The sequence below is a fragment of the Pelophylax lessonae genome (genome assembly GCF_965119305.1).
Source record: "Pelophylax lessonae genome assembly, chromosome: 4".
In the NCBI taxonomy this organism is placed as follows: domain Eukaryota; kingdom Metazoa; phylum Chordata; class Amphibia; order Anura; family Ranidae; genus Pelophylax; species Pelophylax lessonae.
In genome coordinates, this window is record NC_138771.1 from 597914394 (window position 1) to 597930988 (window position 16595).

The 16595-nt window shown below is 42.5% G+C and overlaps 1 protein-coding gene across 3 annotated transcripts in view; it reads right to left on the reverse strand.

Moving 5' to 3' along the window:
* Positions 1–303: 303 nt before the first annotated feature.
* Positions 304–16595, reverse strand: part of SLC44A2 (solute carrier family 44 member 2 (CTL2 blood group)) — a 182285-nt gene continuing 165993 nt past the window's right edge. For 2 of the 3 annotated variants that reach the window (XM_082254832.1, XM_082254833.1), the window contains exons 15-22: positions 16110–16372; positions 11224–11318; positions 10044–10147; positions 7817–7890; positions 7335–7405; positions 5021–5109; positions 2002–2086; positions 556–1066 (exon numbers count right to left, since the gene is read on the reverse strand). In XM_082254832.1, the coding sequence (XP_082110958.1) occupies positions 945–1066; positions 2002–2086; positions 5021–5109; positions 7335–7405; positions 7817–7890; positions 10044–10147; positions 11224–11318; positions 16110–16372 (903 nt within the window). In that variant the 3' untranslated portion in view covers positions 556–944. Of the gene's footprint in view, positions 518–555; positions 1067–2001; positions 2087–5020; positions 5110–7334; positions 7406–7816; positions 7891–10043; positions 10148–11223; positions 11319–16109; positions 16373–16595 lie in introns of those variants that run through there. The other variant, XM_082254834.1, reaches the window with a different exon arrangement.

Consider the following 16595-nt stretch of genomic DNA (forward strand, 5'->3'; position numbering starts at 1 on the left):
ATGTCAAAATGAAAATCGGAACTCCTGATCTGCATACCTGTTCTGATTCACTGACTGAGCAAGCATTGAAGCCACTGGTTCAGCATGACAGCCAGGCAATCAGCATTTTCACAACACATCTGCAGTGCTTTCATTGCTGTCTCAGCATAGGTTTTCCTTTAAAGCAAATCTTTGGTGCTCAACTCATGAAAACAAGGCAAGAACGTGTTCAGGAAAACGGTTCAAAAGCCGTTGGGACTGACCAAACAAACTCTAGCATTCATTCTCCAAACCCTAGTAGAAAAATGACTGCTGAACAACAGATTTAACTTAATGTAATATGATGGAGGCCTAACGTGTACAGTACATATCTGGCTTTGAATTCAGGGATTGTCAGATGGGTATTACAAAAAGTGATTGAACGCTGAAGGTCATTTGTCGGTCTGGCCCTTGTTCTTCTTGTTCAACAGTTTTTGCAGGTTGGGCGACATGAAAAACGGTCTGTCGGTCGAGCCGTCATTGCGCTCCAGATCTTCCACTGCGCAGGAGGGAATTGGAACAAGTGAGCAGCATGGCATAATCAGGTTAAGAAAAAGGGAAAGAGGCTTTGACAGAGATACAAAGATTGCTAGATTCAATCGAAATGCAGGTCATGCAAGAGTTAAAACAAGGCACTGGGTGTCTGTAGAATATACATATATATAAGGTGTTTTGTATACACATGGAGCAAGGTAGAGAGAATAACCCTTAATTTCCAAGAGGTTTCAGAAGACCTCTCCTACATATATAAGGCCACAGTCCGTTGCACACCGATGGGTGTGCAGCCATCTCAAAGTGCCCTTTTCTCAAAACACAGCTCTCTGCCAGGTACAGCAGAGGGATTAGTAGTCAAAGAAGATATAGACGTTACTGGAACCCGTGTAGTTTTCAGTACTGAAGGGCAAGTCTGGTCACCCTCTGACCCATCAGCTTTGACTTTCGCTGGGTTTTAGCAGTTCTGCATCTTTTTTGAGCAGAATTTGGCTGAGTTCCGGGGACATGTAGTATGGCCGCTCCAGGGAGCCATCGTTCCTCTCCAAGTCTTCACCTTGTTGTGTGTAGCACCATCAAGTATTGGCAGAATAGAGAAAGAGAGAAAAAAAGAAGAGACACAGGGAAGGGTAGCAAACAAGGTGGAGTGGTGAACGATATGGAGTGATGAACCATGCAGGGTGATGTTCCGTGCAGACAGGGTAATGACGAGCACGAAATGGAGAGAAAAGCAAGGAAGAGGGTGAAGGAGAATGGGGCAAGGTCAAATAAGACCAGCATTATGAGGGTTGCAAAGTTCAATGCAGACCAGTTAAAGGGGGTGGGTGGAAGGCAAGCCAGGAAAGTAAAGGGCATGGCAGGAAAAGGCAAGGTGGACCAGTAAGTTGGTGGATAGCAAGCAGGGCAAAGGACAATGATGGAAGAGTAATGGCAATGTGGGCACAGCAGGAGAGGTAGAGAATACCAAGCAGGAGTTTGGGATTAGATAGAAGTGGAAAAATGGAAGAAAGAAAACATGATTAGTATAGGGCAGGATAAGTCCTCCCACTCCGAGACAACCCATTCCTTCAATTATGCCTCTCCATGTAACACTTGATGAAATCTATGTGGTAGACCTTCTCTTGCCAAGTACAGTCATGCATGTGCACAGGTAACCACACATACATCCATTGAAGCACACTCAGCAAAAGACATGTATCCACTCTTGTGTGCTGTACACCCCTTTGACTGAAGGTTATCAATAGCCAAGGGGCCCACAACCAAAAGGAAACCAAAAGCCAACCAAGCAGACATCAACTTCAAATATCTATGCTGGTTGGCCATTTCTAAGTGCAACATGGAGGAGTCTAGTAACTGGGGCAGGGCTGTCCATGGAGTTCACCCAATTAGGCGGTAGACAGGAAGTGTTAAACTGCAAGCTTATAGGGCCCCATTTCCCACATCCACCCCTTCTATATTTTAGAAAAGAACCACACAGGCCAAAATACTTACAGAAACACAAGAACAGCGTGTCCACGCACATGCCATACACACTGAAGAAACCGTGTGCAATCAGATAAGAGCCGATAATCACTGTCTGTAGTGGGAGAGAAGATTCTCATTAGTAGCCAGACATGACGTTTTTAAGAAACATTAAAAATAAATTATAATTTCTATCTACAATTTCTACCCAAGGTATCCGATTACCAATTGTTTTGCATCAACCTAGAGCATCTTTCAATATAAAAATAAAACGTATACTTAAAATGTGCTGCTTTATCATATTTGGGTAAGGTTTGAAAAGCACTACAGTTCAATGATGTGCCTGTACCCAGTGCTGTATTTTGGCCTAGGCCAACAAGGCCCAGGCCTAGGGGGGCACTTTGCAGGGGGGCAACAAAAATGCCACCCCCCCCTCCACCTGAGACTCTTTTGGCCACTGGTTGCTAGAGCCGCCTCTCTCACCCCCCTCTCTCTCTCTCTCACTCACCCCTCTCTTTCTCTCTCATCCCCCCTCTCTCTCTCTCTCTCTCACCCCCCCCCTCTCTCTCATAACCCCTCCATCTTATCCCCCCTCTCTCATCCCCCCTCTATCTCTCTTTCTATTTGATCCCCCTCTCTCTCGCCCCCCTCTCTCTTTCATCCACTCTCACCCCCTCCCCCTCTCTACCTCCCTCACCCACCCACCCTCCCTTCCTCCCTCACCCACCCCCCCTCTCTCTCTCTCCCTCACCCACCACCCTTTTTCTCTCCCACTCCCTCTCAGCCCCCCCCCCCCCCCCGTGAGATCTCAGGGGTTGATGCTGGGACTTGTAGTCCTTCAATTTTAGAGAAGTCCCATCTGTCAAAAAAGCAGTGGGGCAAATTTACATGGTAGGGGGGCGTCCAATTTTAGTCTTGCCTAGGGCAGCACAAAACCAAAATACACCACTGCCTGTACCACTATCAAAGATGGAATTCAGACTAACCAATAAATTATTGGCATCAATAGCAATGCATTGTTTTACCTGCAAAAGGATTTGTATTTCTGTCACATCATTCCTAAAATTTACATAGGCTTACTGGACAGCAGATCCCAATTGATGATCTACTGCAGTTAAACTACAGTTTTTCTCTAAACTGCAAAAATAGATTCTGCTTGTTAACCTCTCTGTCCAATCCTATAATTGGACAGTAAAGGCTCAGTAGCTCATTGTTTGGAGTCATAATAATAAGAACCCCAAATAAAAGTTGGTAAAGAGCCCACCTCCAAATCTTTGTATGAAATACAGTGCAGAAAATACTCCTAAAGAAAAAACGCTGACCTTTCCCATGAGCCTGTCCTTATGCTTAAGATGAACCCGTGGGCTTGCCTTTCTTCGTAAAGAAAAGATAAACCCTCCTATCCTTTACAGCCAAGGAAGCGGTCATCTTAATCTGTTTGATCTGCAGTTTTCAGTCGTCATTCACATATGAATCAGACATGACACTGGCCATTTGATGGCTTGACAGCTCAGTTGAGAGCCAACACAAGCACACATAGATCTGCAACAGTTATAGTTACAGCATGCCTTGAAAATAACTGATTTATGAAACCGTTAAAGGGCTAGTTCACCTTTACCAAAAAACTGCCTATGCAGGTAAGGTTTTGTAAAACCAAACTGTGCAGCTCTGACTAAAGTTGAATGTCTTTGCTATAGGTGTAGGCCATTTTAATACCTCATGAAGCCTGACTAGAATACTCCCAGGATATTGATAGGATGTTGCTAAGTGAGGCCTAATCATTACTGTTCACCTCCTCCATCACGAGGGAGCTCTTAAACCTCCAAAGAGCTCAGAGCTACTGCATTTGGGGGGGGGGGGTTGGGCATGTGAAGGGGTTCAATTAAGAGAAAAAGCCCACGCCTGTGATTGCGGAGGTGACCAGTAAAGATTGGCCTCACCTAGTAATGTTCTGAGAGTATTCTAGTCAAGCTTCATAAGGTAGCCAAATGGCCTACACCTATAGTAAAGGGGGCGGGGGAGAGCATGTGAAGGGGTTCAATTAGGGGAAAAAGCTCACTCCTGTGATTGCGGAGGTGACCAGTAAAGATTGGCCTCACCTAGTAATGTTCGGAGAGTATTCTAGTCAAGCTTCATAAGGTAGCCAAATGGCCTACACCTATAGTAAAGGGCATTATTCATCTTTATTCAGAGCTGCATGGTGTGTTTTTTATCATTGACACACCTCTTACCTGCAAAAGCAGTTTATGTAAAGGGGGGAAGTAACCCTGTAAGTTGGTAGATTTAATTCCGCTTTAAGTAGTTCCATGTCTACAGAGCAAGCACTTCCAGTAGACTCCTCTTTAAAGTGCCCTGGAACCACATACACGGCGCTGCTCGTTTATTGCAAAATACTGACCACAGCTTCCATCGTTACTTTTGGCAGCCTCCCCCCAACTCGAGGAGCCCTATTTTGGCCAATAGGGGCGTGCATCACATTTATTGGTTGCATGTCTTCCTATTGGCCATCAAAGTCAAACTTGAGCTGAATACTTGTTCCAGGCCAGTGATTCAGAAGTAATGAAGCCATAATATATCAGCATGACAGCTGAGCAAATAGCATTTTCAAGAGCTTGGGAATGTATGCCTACTGATTCCCCTTAGTACATGTATTAGACAGAAGGAGATCACAGAAATATATTGCAATTGACTCAGCACAGACAAATGCTCATCACTATACAGCAAAGCTTTTTTATTCAGTGGAAATGCTGCTCCTTGAAAAAAAAAAAAAAATAATAAATATGGGGTGTCTTTATAAAGTTCTAGATATACAGTGATAAGAGTTAATGGTCATCTAAGAATTTGAATTTGGGCATAATCAATGGACCTTAAATACACCAATAAGGAATATTTCAAATCTGGTCTAGCTTTGAACATTGGTTATGTATCTAAAATACATTACATAGCTTGTAGTGATCGTGGTGTTCCATTATTTTAACAGGACTACATTTTTTCTCTAAACTGCAAAAATAGATTCTGCTGACTAGCTTAGACTCCTTTTGGCACTTACCAAGATAGGCACCCAGTAGTAATTAAGAGCAGGAGCAGTGTCTTGCACAATCCTGATTCTGTGAGTGAAGAAAAAGAAGGCAAGGATCCCTGAAAGGAAAAAAGGAGAAAAATCACTGAAATATTTGTGAATGGATAAACAGAAAATGGAAGTTAATGGATCTATAAAGCATGCAATTGGTATGAATATATTGTGACAGCAAGTCAGGTAAATCTGTGGGTGTTGTCACAGACGGGAGATACATTTCTGCCTTGTTTAGAAAATTCACCAATTACTATAGGGTGTCGGCTGCAGAGGTAGCCAGAAAGGTGTAAGGACGTTGGAAAGCTTCAGCTATTCAGGATGAGGCAATTAAGGCCTCTATAAGTTATCCAGAGGATGACTACTGATTGCTGCCTCCTGAAGCGATGTGCGCTGAGGAGAGCAGTCAGCTGAAAGACTTCTGAAGGTGAGGTGATGGACTTTTTATGTGAAAAGAAAACAAATGGACTATTGGTTGTCTGTTGTATGGCCAGCAGTGTCTGCCCAGCAGTAGGTTGGGACAGACTCCATAAGTAGGTTCCTGTGTGTGTGAAGGTAGACGCCCGCAGTGGCTAGGGTTTTATTTTAGGTTTGTTTTTGATATTTCTGCTGTTTTGGTGCTTGCACTTGTTTGAAAATTGCAAGAATAAACCATAGACTGTTTTCAACTACTCCTCGACTATCTCTCTGTGTAACGAACCCCCCCAAGGGGTCACCCTCTCCCGCTACTGAGCTAATCCCTCACAGTATGTGTGTATGTATGTATGCATGTATGTATGTATTAGCTAAACATTCATATTGGAGTATAAGTGCCTGCGTTGATGGGGTTTGAGGTTGTGTAGATGGGCAATCTATTATTTTTCGGTAGAACAGACCTTATCAGTGAAAAGGAGATTCAACAGGAAGCAAAGCCTGCTGATTTAATGAGAAAATACATCCACCTCCACGTACTCAGAATCAAAAACTGTGCACAACAAACAATATGGACCTGTAGCGCTTGAATTTTGTTCTCGTTAGAACGGTTTTCCCTATACATGAGAATTAGAATGCAGAAGTGGGTTGATGCAGTTTAGTAGATTAAATGTAGTTCAGAAGGTCAACTGCAGGCCAGATGCACCCATCAATGTACTCTAATCCAACTGAGGTCAGATGCAACTGGTATGGACCTAAAACTATAAACTCTGTCGCATACTATTAAACCCAGTGTAATTTTTTTTCCCTACAATTAGGTTTGATAGCTTCACCTTCTGAATGTTGGTCTATTGTGTGAACAATGGTGTGGTAGGTGCATGACCCCATAGCAAGAGATGACTTCTAATTAACACAATACCTTGTATGCCGTCTTCCTGAATAAGCCTCAAAACGTTAAAAATAAAAATAAATTTCAGATGCACTGAGCCAGGCACCAACACAAAAGTGCCAACACAACCTTATTTTCTCAGGTAGGTTATAGATTAGATTTTGCAATTCTTTCCTTCCACCATGGTTTCAGTTTTGATGGAGTAATCCCTTCCGCAGCGTATTGTGTTTTGCCGGCAGAGAGCGCGGGGAACCTTCTCTACCAGTAGAATACAATTAATGTTACCAGCTTTTTGTTTGTTCGACTTCTGTACAACCAGGGTGCCCATATGGGATTGAAATTCAGCCGGTTTCTACTGAACCTGCCGAATTTAGAGCTATGTATGGCCGGCTTGAGTTTCATGTCACGCCTAAACTTAAGCCTAGTACACAAGTCAATGTCGTTTTTCTTTTATTGAACCGGCCGAAATTTGGCCCGTGGGGCCGGCTTCTGTCAGATGAGTATGCTGAAAAACCAATGGCCTAAAAGCACTGACCGGAGTGTTCTGGCGGGTGGGGGGGCTGTCCCACACAAGAGAACAGCAGGAGAGATCGCTGTACTAACATTGGAATTTTAGTACAGCGGCTCCAACCAGAGCTGTCAGTTTAGTACTAGGCTTTAGGGGATGTCCATTTTAAATGGACATTACTGTCCTGCATGGATGTTAGCAATTTGTCACTTTCTGATTTTCTGAGACTCCAGTGGTGACATCTCCCCCTCCTAAATTCCCAGCTACATCCAATTGCTCTGTGGATAACAAAGCCAAGTCCTATTGTCATGACATTTCAATGGTTTCTCCATAGGAGTGCGACACCTTTACTATGGCCTTGTGGAAAGAACAAAGAAAGGGACAGGAGGTCTTGCTTTCAGAGTGCTTGAGAAATACAAGATAGCAGCCGATAGAGATTCCAAATGAGTTTGGCCTTCAAATATAAAATTATAAATTCTACTTACCAACACAGCCAACTACCAGCAATTTTCCCAGGAACAGAAGGAAGTCTGTAACTTTATCAAGGACGGCAACACTGGAAAGAGTGAATGATAAGAATGTTAAATGATAAGTGCTACATAGAGAGGGAAGGAAAAATATAGGACACAGTCCACCCACCAGAGTGGCGAAAGATGAAACGGAGGGGGGGGGTCGGGGGGGGGGGGGGAAAGAAGAAAAAAAAAGTGTGTTTCCTATAGCAAACAGATAGCTTATTAGTTTGTTACTTGCAATGGATTAGTTGCTCTGGGCAACATATTTATTGTATCCAGACTTGCATTACATGAGGCCACAGACAAGAATTTTACAGAAGTCAGTCTTTTTATAATGGTCACATTCAAAAAGGAACGAATCAAGAAATGGCTACCTCGATATTGAACACATCTGTATTTTATTGTTTCCTGATGAAAGATTTTCAATATCTAATAAACCAACCACAAAACCTTACCGTATGATGTTTCTCATTAGCAGGAAGAAGGCATTCTTCGCAGACGTGCAGAAGTTGGTTCCATAGATGGCTATCTGTAAGGGGTAAGACATTTAATTCTCATTAGGGAAAACGCAGGGTTGTGGTTAAACACGTCCATGACTCAGGAAATCAAAGCAAGGGCTCCATGATTTTTTTTGCCATGAGCTGTTCTCTTTAAAAAGGAGAAGTACTTGGCTGTACATCTCCTATGGACCACATGAGTGCAATTTGTTCGGCACCCCTGTGACCCGTTTTCAGCAGAGAGCAGGCTGAAGTCAAAGAAGTTGATCCAGGCTCTGCGTCATCATGACCACGGAGTCGGGATCCGCCAGATCTCTTGACCGACATCCGGTTTAGCCTGTCAGCAAGCTGGTGAGCCAGCCACTTCCTGCCCCTGCACAACCCAGCTCTCCAGTGAGCGAGGAGGGGGCAGAGCAGAGAGCTGCTGTCAGTTAGCAGCTCTCTGCTCAGAGAGCTGTGAGAACCAAGCGATCGGCTGTGTTTGATCGCCCCGTTCGCAGTGTAGAGGCGCCAGGGACAGATGCCGCATAGGACCAAAAAAAAAAAAAAAAAAGATAAACCCGTACTTTTATTAAAGGAAACCGGTCATGACAGATAGTAGGGTGGGCTGCTATTACGGATCTCCTAAAGATACCAGCTGCTTGGCTGTTTCTCATGCTTATGAAGTAGCTGATCTGGAGTCAGAATGTAGCAAGGGGAAGTTAGAACTCTTGATCTGCATGCATACTCTGGACACCAAAGACTGTGGAACAGCATGACAGCCAGAAACTAGCATTTCCCAATATTTCTCCTATAACAGGTGCAACATCAGCCATTTAAGACCATTCAAAGTAATGTTCTACTCCCAGCGAGTGGAATGCATGCTCCCCTCACACACTGTCATCTACAAGTTCATGGGAGAAACCATAAAGGGTGTATGAGGTGGCAGGAGGAACCACCGCGTGCAGTGGGTGAAATATTTTACCCACCTTACTGGTCTAACATGCTCAGGAAGCAGCAAAAAAAGGAGGAGTTTCAAGACGAGGCTACTGCAAAGGTAAATGTATTGCCTATTTTTTCAGGTATGCTTTTGTATACAAGTGACCCTGTGCTAATGGAACTCCTACAATGCTCAATGCTTGGTTGTTATGTGGATTCAAAGGTTTGGAATTTACTTGGCCAAAGACAGCCAGGGGACTGGTATTTTCAGAAGGTGGTCAACAAAGGCAGCCTCTATTTCCCCCAAGTGCCACTTTCCTTTATCCTCTTGTTGAAATTCCTACTCTATAAAAGTTCTGCAGTTCCAGTGTAATGGTAGCTACTGCATGCCTTATTTCAGCAGATATCAGGCAGGGAGGTGGACAGTAACAGTTTTCTTGGTTTCATGGAGCCAAGATGAGGCGTAGACTCCCATTTTTCTGTATTACCAATTTCCTCATAGGTTATTAAAATTATTTTAAAAGAAAAAAAAGTTTGAAGGTTTTTAAATAAAAAGTTAAAACTCGCCTGCTTTGTGCAATGGTTTTGCATACAGCAGCCCTGATCCTTCTCTTCTGGGGTCTCCCCCTAGCTTCACCTCTTCAGTGGAGTGTCCCCATAAAAAGCTGCTTCCTATGTGGGCACTTGTGTCGGTTAAATTTTGAATGGATATATATATATATATATATATATAATATATATATATACATACACATATATACACACACATACATACATACACACACACACACACACACACACACACACAACATATATATATATACACACCCCCACATTATATATATATATATATATATATATATATATATATATATATATATATATATATATATATATATATATATATATATATATATATATATATATATATATATATATATATCTCACATACACACACACACACACACACACACATAGACACAAACCGCGCAGCTTGCCCCCACCCCACTTCACAGAGTTTGACAGCAGTAGGATAAGCTAATGGCTGTCACTGCTATCAAACTGCCCTGTGAGGAGAGAGAACACGACTGCGCTCATGCACAGCACTGGATCAAGAGCGAGCTCAGGTAAGTATAACAGGGGCTGGAGGGGGAGATGGGGAATCCGTGACACAGGTTTTTTGCTTTATTACAGAGAATGCATATGGGTAAAAAAAAAACCCTAAAGCTTTTAGAACCACTTTAAGCCCACACCCTCCCATCCTCACCATGATGTAGGCATTTCTGTTCAGGAACTTTATGAACTTCTCCAGACACCAGAAACAGCACTTCAGGCAACACAGGAGGAAGCGAGCACATTTATTATCCGCTCCTGGAATAAAGAAAACGTGACATGATTAAATATTATTGGAAACCAGATCATTAATTATAGTGAAGGTATATGAGGAGTATATTAGGTCTTTAAGGTTGTTTTTGTTTTTAACCTTAAAGAAAATTTTGACAACTTATTTTGCTCTTGCATTTTCCATATTTTTTAAATTATATTAAAATGTAGGGATTTTTAGATAAGCCATTGGTTGTCGAGGAGAGTAGCCACTACAAATCATCCAACTTCTTGCTTAAAGTGGAGTTCCACCCATTTTAATAAGTTTAGATGTATGTAATCCCCTTTAAAAATACTTTTACCAATGTAAGCCATTTTATTTTGCAAGAAAATACCTTTTTTTCTTCTTTATTCATCTGCACTTCCGGGCTCGGCCGCCTATAGGCGATTACGTCACTCGGCGATTCGCAAGGGCTGCTGGGATTGCGAATCGCCTAGCGACAAAATCTCGCATTATTACACCGGTACCAGTTGTACTCAGATGTATTGCTTTGAGTCCGCACCCCGCCTCCTCTCAGTGAGCTCTACGGGATGTAATGCTTTCAGTCCGCGCTCACTGAGGGGAGTCAATGCAATGCATCCGAGTACAGCTGGTGCCGGTGTAATAATGCGAGATTTCGTCACTAGGCGATTCGCATCCCGAACTACGCGATACATCCCAGCAGCCCTTGCGAATCGCCGAGTGACGTAATCGCCTATAGGCGGCCGGACCCAGAAGTGCAGATGAATAAAGAAAAAAAAAAAAAGGTTTCCATTGGTAAAAATTTATTTTAAAAGGGGATTACATACATCTAAAAACTTATTAAAATGGGTGGAACTCCACTTTAACAATTACTATAATAAAAAGGAGCAACAGAGAAAATTGCATTGCTTTGAATGAGGATGTGAGGATGAACAGTAAAAGCAGAACCACTAGGTGGCACTGCAGAGCAGAAAAGGGCCCTTATCAGTTGCAGATGTCTTATCTTGACAGTTGTACAAGTAGAACTAAAAGGCAAAATGTTTTCCTCATTTTGGATAGAACAAGGGAGAATGATAACATCTGCTCATGTGTGTAGCCTCACCTTTCAGCTTGTGGTCAAGATACTCCAGCATGATTCTGATGAGCTGCACAATGGCTAAAATAAGAGAACCAAATGCCAGTGACCCAGTGTGATACCTGAAGAAAAAGCAAAAATCTTTTGTAGCTGCATGTAAAAAGGGAAATTATACAAGAAATAAACTAAAAATAAAACATTCATGACGGTTTTTTTTATTCCAGAATGTGTATACACAAGTAATAGTTTGCATTTAAAATGTAAGCAGATCTGAACCCTCCTAATATTCTACAGCCAAGGAAGCTGCCATCTTATCTCCTCCGTGATCTGGAGTCGCTATTGTGCTACGCATGTGATCAATTAGGATACCAGCCATTTGATGGCTTGACAGTTCAGCTGAGAACCCAAGCAACTCGGATAGCCTTGAATGTGACCATTTTGGTAAAACAGTCTGGGAAAGTTTGGGAAAAAAGACTATGCAGCTTTGACTAAAGTTGGACAACACGCTTGCTATAGGTGAAGGCCATTTACGTACCTCCTGAAGTCTGGCCGATAAACTCTCACAGATGGCATCAACCTGTCTTGCTTTGTTGCTAGGGTGTTGCCAAGACGCTACCAGCCATTTCTGCTCACCCCCACCATCACAGGAGTAAACTGTCAAACCTCACCACATGTGATCCATCATCCCCTCCGTCGCAGCATTGTTGAGTTCAGAACTACTACGACAGGGAATGTGCCTGTAAGGGGATTTGAAGTGGGAGGGTCTTTGCAACGTCCTAGTAACGAGGCAGGCTGGGATGAGGCCATCTCTGGGAGTTTTTTAGTTAGGCTTTGGGAGGTATATGGCCTATACCTATAGCAAGGGCATTTACATTTGGTACAGTTGGTTAAAAAACTGCCTATCTAAAGTTTGCTATACTCCCCTCCAGGGATGCCCACGAGCATCACATCCAACATTAACCCAATCTTCAATGTTTGGCATCTTCAGCAATATTGGTTGGGCAGCCCAGGATAATGCAACTCCTGCACATGCAATATTCATTCATCCTGGAATGAATGCATGCCAAGAACGTACACTGACCTACACATGCAATGAAAAGCCTTCTGACTAAATTTTTCTTCTAGGCAACATTCTCCTTTAAAGCTGAACTAAACCCAGCAATTTCACGGTTTCTCAAAAACAGCTAAATCCAAGGCAGGTCTTAAATGATAATTTTATGCAAGCTCCCAAGCAAACCGTTTAGCCATCAAATGGCTGGTGTCATAGGTGGTCATGTGCAGCACCATGGCAACTACAGATCACACAAAGGCTAGAATGGCAGCTTCCTGGTCTGTAAAGGAGATAAAGGTTTAGTCCCGATTTAAAGCAGAACTAAGCCCTCCCATCCTTTTCAGCCAAGGTAGCTGCCATCTAAGCCTCTGTTTGGTCTGACGCTGTCATGGTGCTGCACATGTGATTAGTTAGGACACCAGCCATTTGATGGATTTGGTTGACAGCACATCCAATGTGACAGTTATTACTGGCATGCCTTGAATTTAACTTTTTTTAATCCATTGGGTTTAGATCCACTTTAAAGCATGTGACGGTATTCACCGTCACTGGGAGTGAGGGACAGATACTTGGGGGACGCTGAGAGAATGGTTTGAATAACCTCAGATGGGAGAGTGATATTTGTCAACGGTGTCTCAAGAAATGTGGAGATTTGATCCCACTTTGCACTGCGAGACCTGTGGCCTGTTGTCATGGAGTCTGTGACACCTAGATGTGTATTCCAGGTGTTTCAATGTAGTAGACGAACAGACTGTCATTCGCAGTCTTGTCCTATTGTCTATCTATTGAGCTGGGGTGTGGATTGTGTTAAGTCTGCCTGTCCCATTGTTAAATGTTAATGACCTCACGTTTTGTCCAGATAATTAGTTCAGGTTAATTCGGTTTCTCTATACAGGTTCATCTGCATAGGATAATGTAATCAGGCAACTCCTGACCTGTGTGTAGTAATTTGATCAGGAGGGGGATGTGCTCATGTGTGTATAAATTGAGTGTGAAACTGTTCACTAAAGAAGAAGGTTCCTTAACTTGTACAAGCCAAGTTGTCGGCTAGCTTTGTATGGGGGCGGCTAGGATTTGATATCGATGTTAATGACTGCAAGGAAGTCGTATACTGACGGAAGACCACAAGTACAGTGTGGGTCGGCGGTTCCGTTACAAAGTGCAACTATACTCGCTTAAAATCCAGCGATGTGCCATCCCCAGGACTCACAGCTGGCATCTTCAGATGGCCGGATTCCAGGCCTCGATCACCAGCCACTGTCATTGGCTGGTCCAAGATGCAACTCCCCCTACATGCACGGGAGTGACATCAGATTCAGCATTGCCTAATTCGTACAGTGAACAGAGCTTGTGCAGCTTACTGTACAGAGGCCGACAGGCAAGTAAGTAGCTTTAATGCAAAAAAAAAAAAAAAAAAAAAGACAAAGCAGGTCTCTTCTGCAATAAATCCAGGTACAACCCAGTGTAAACCTCTATTTACAGTCAATGCCCCGTATGCACTGCAACATCAAAAGGTGTATTAAGAACTTAGAAGGCATGTGCTCCAAATACTTAGTTGATTTAATATCTTCAATGACAGGAGCTTTTGAATTATTTTCTTCTTATACTGCACTGCACTTGCATAATAAATGAGGATCACAACTGCTAAAAGAAGCAGGCATCCCCTATACACTTATGGTGCAGAGAGTACACTTTCAGAAAAAGGCTGATAACGAGGAAAGCACCAGTATCCTACTTGTACATTGTTTTCTCCAATTAGCTGCCCGAATAGCAACATTTACGCCCCGGAGGAAGGGGGGGGGGGGGGAAGTCTCTGTTCCCCCGAAACGCGTTGGCTTTAACATGTTCTGCTACCAATAAAACAAAGATATTTTGATCCAAGTGGGTTTCTTATAGCCGATTTTGGGCACTCCTTTAACCGACTACCACTAGAAATTTTGGAAATGGCCACTAGGCTGTATCTTAAGGTAGCAGCCCAGACCCCTTAACAAGGGTCCACTGCCTTTTATCCAGTCGGGCCAGATTGATTGGGAGTTCATTTCCCCAAGTGGCCCTCTCTCACCTACCACCCACCCACAGACCCTCCATCGAGCAGGTCAGTCCAGCGCAGCCATCAACTTAAAAAAAAAAAACTCCAATTGGCTGTCGGAAACAACATGGCATGGTGGGGTGGGGGGGTGGGGGTTAGAACTGAGCTAACCCTTTGCAGGGTCTGTCTTTTAGCAGGTTGTGCTCTCCACAGTGCAGTCTAGAAATTGACACTTGGCTTAGTACAAAGACCCTGAATCAAATAAATGTGCGGAGCAGATGCCTTCCTTGTTTTCGACCCCTGTCTGCAGTACAGCGCAGTCATTGACCAGCTAAAACAAAGGTAGCATAGCCTAATGACAGCCTTTGGAGCACAAGGGAAAAATAATGTAAGTAGCATTTTAACTTGCATAAATTATCATCCCTGAAAATTTTGATGATAGGGTTAATAAGCTTAATGCGCCAAGCTATAAAGGATAGTTATTTTCCATGACTCATTTTCAGGAATGACCGCCAAGAGCAGAGAAAAATGCCAGTCATATGGCTAGAAATAATAATTCTGGCTAACACATGCTTTACAGCCTCGTTGATTGGATCAGGTTTTCTCCACTTATCTTGGGAGGAACCCTTGGCTAAAACTTTGAGATTTCAAGGAATTCATGAAATAGTGTTCACATATACAGTTCCCAGAACATTTACATTATTAGCAAGCTGTTGATTTAACAAATTTTTAGAAAGAATTCAATATAAAATTGTAATAAAATATACCGATCTAACCACTTCTGGACCGGAAGGTTTTACCCCCTTTAATGACCAGGCCATTTTTTGCGATACGGCGCTGCCTTATTTTAACTGACAATTGCACGTTCGTGTGACGCTGTACCCAAATAAAATTGATGTCCTTTTTTTTCCCTACAAATATAGATTTCTTTTGGTGGTTGGTATTTGATCACCTCTGCAATTTTTTTTTTTTTGAACTATAAAACAAAAAATAGCGACAATTCCGAAAAAAAAATAAAAAAAATTTTTACTTTCCGCTATAAAACATTCTCAAAAAAAAAAAAAAAAAAAAAAAAAATCAAATTTTTCATCATTGTAGGCCAATATGTATTCTGCTACATATTTTTGGTTAAAAAAAAAATCCCAATAAGTGTATACTGATTGGTTTGTGCAAAAGTTATCACGTCTACAAACTAGGGGATAGATTTGTCATTTTTATTTAATTCATTAATTATTTTTTACTAGTAATGGTGACGATCAGTGATTTTTAGCGAGACTGCGACATTGCCGCGGACAGATCGGACCCCTAACTAACATTTTTGACACTTTGGTGGTGGAGGGGGGGTTTCCATTTTGCATGCCAGTATCTAATCCTCCTGTAGGTGGCAGTATAACCCAAACCTTAAAGTCTTCCTGTGAACCTCAATTGACAAGAAAGAAAATTGAAAGTACACTTATAAAACTATATTTTAAATATTTTTGCTATCAAAGCTCAACCCCAGCCAATTTTTTGTACTGGGGAATTTAGGATTTATTTAGTTTGATTGTTGTCTGTGTCCCCTTTAGGGAGCATTACCGCGCACCACTTTCAGATAGGTGTTAGACAAAGTAAGTAGTAATGGGAAATTTACTTGAAGGGCATCCGTAAGAAAAAAAAAAAAAATTCAGTTCATATATTTTTCAGCGGTTTATCAGCCCACCAACATCTGCATGGCCAGATCTTTAAGACTCAGCTGCAAGTGTTTTTTTTTTTTTACCTATCTGCAACCTGTAGGGCCAGCCTATCAAACGGCTGACTAGATATCCGATTTAGCAGTTCTCTGATCAGCCTCACCTGAGAGCTCTACCGAAGGAGGAGAAGATAGGAAATGCTGGCATGTCATCTGGCTTTTTGAAGGCCCAGTAGTAGGAGGCAAATGCTCCAGCTAGAGTCACTTGACCTAGTGCGATGACAAAGTTGGCCAACCAGAGAAACATAAAGGCGTTGTAAATCTGGAAAACGATCAGGTACTTGTGGTAATAGGTTTCTCCTCCATAAAAGGCAAACTGGCATCTAGCATCTGGGCACAAGCGGGTAACATTGGTGGTGTTGAAGGTCTAGGAAAAAAAAAAAACAAACAAAGATAAATCGTATCAGCCCCTTTTATTATTTATTTTTCAGGTACTTGTATAGCGCTGTCAATTTACGCAGCGCTTTACATATACATTGTACATTCACATCAGTCCCTGCCCTCAAGGAGCTTACAATCTAAGGTCCTTAACCACTTTACCACCGGAGGATTTTGCTGTCTTCCGTCCAGGCCACTTTTTGCGATTCGGC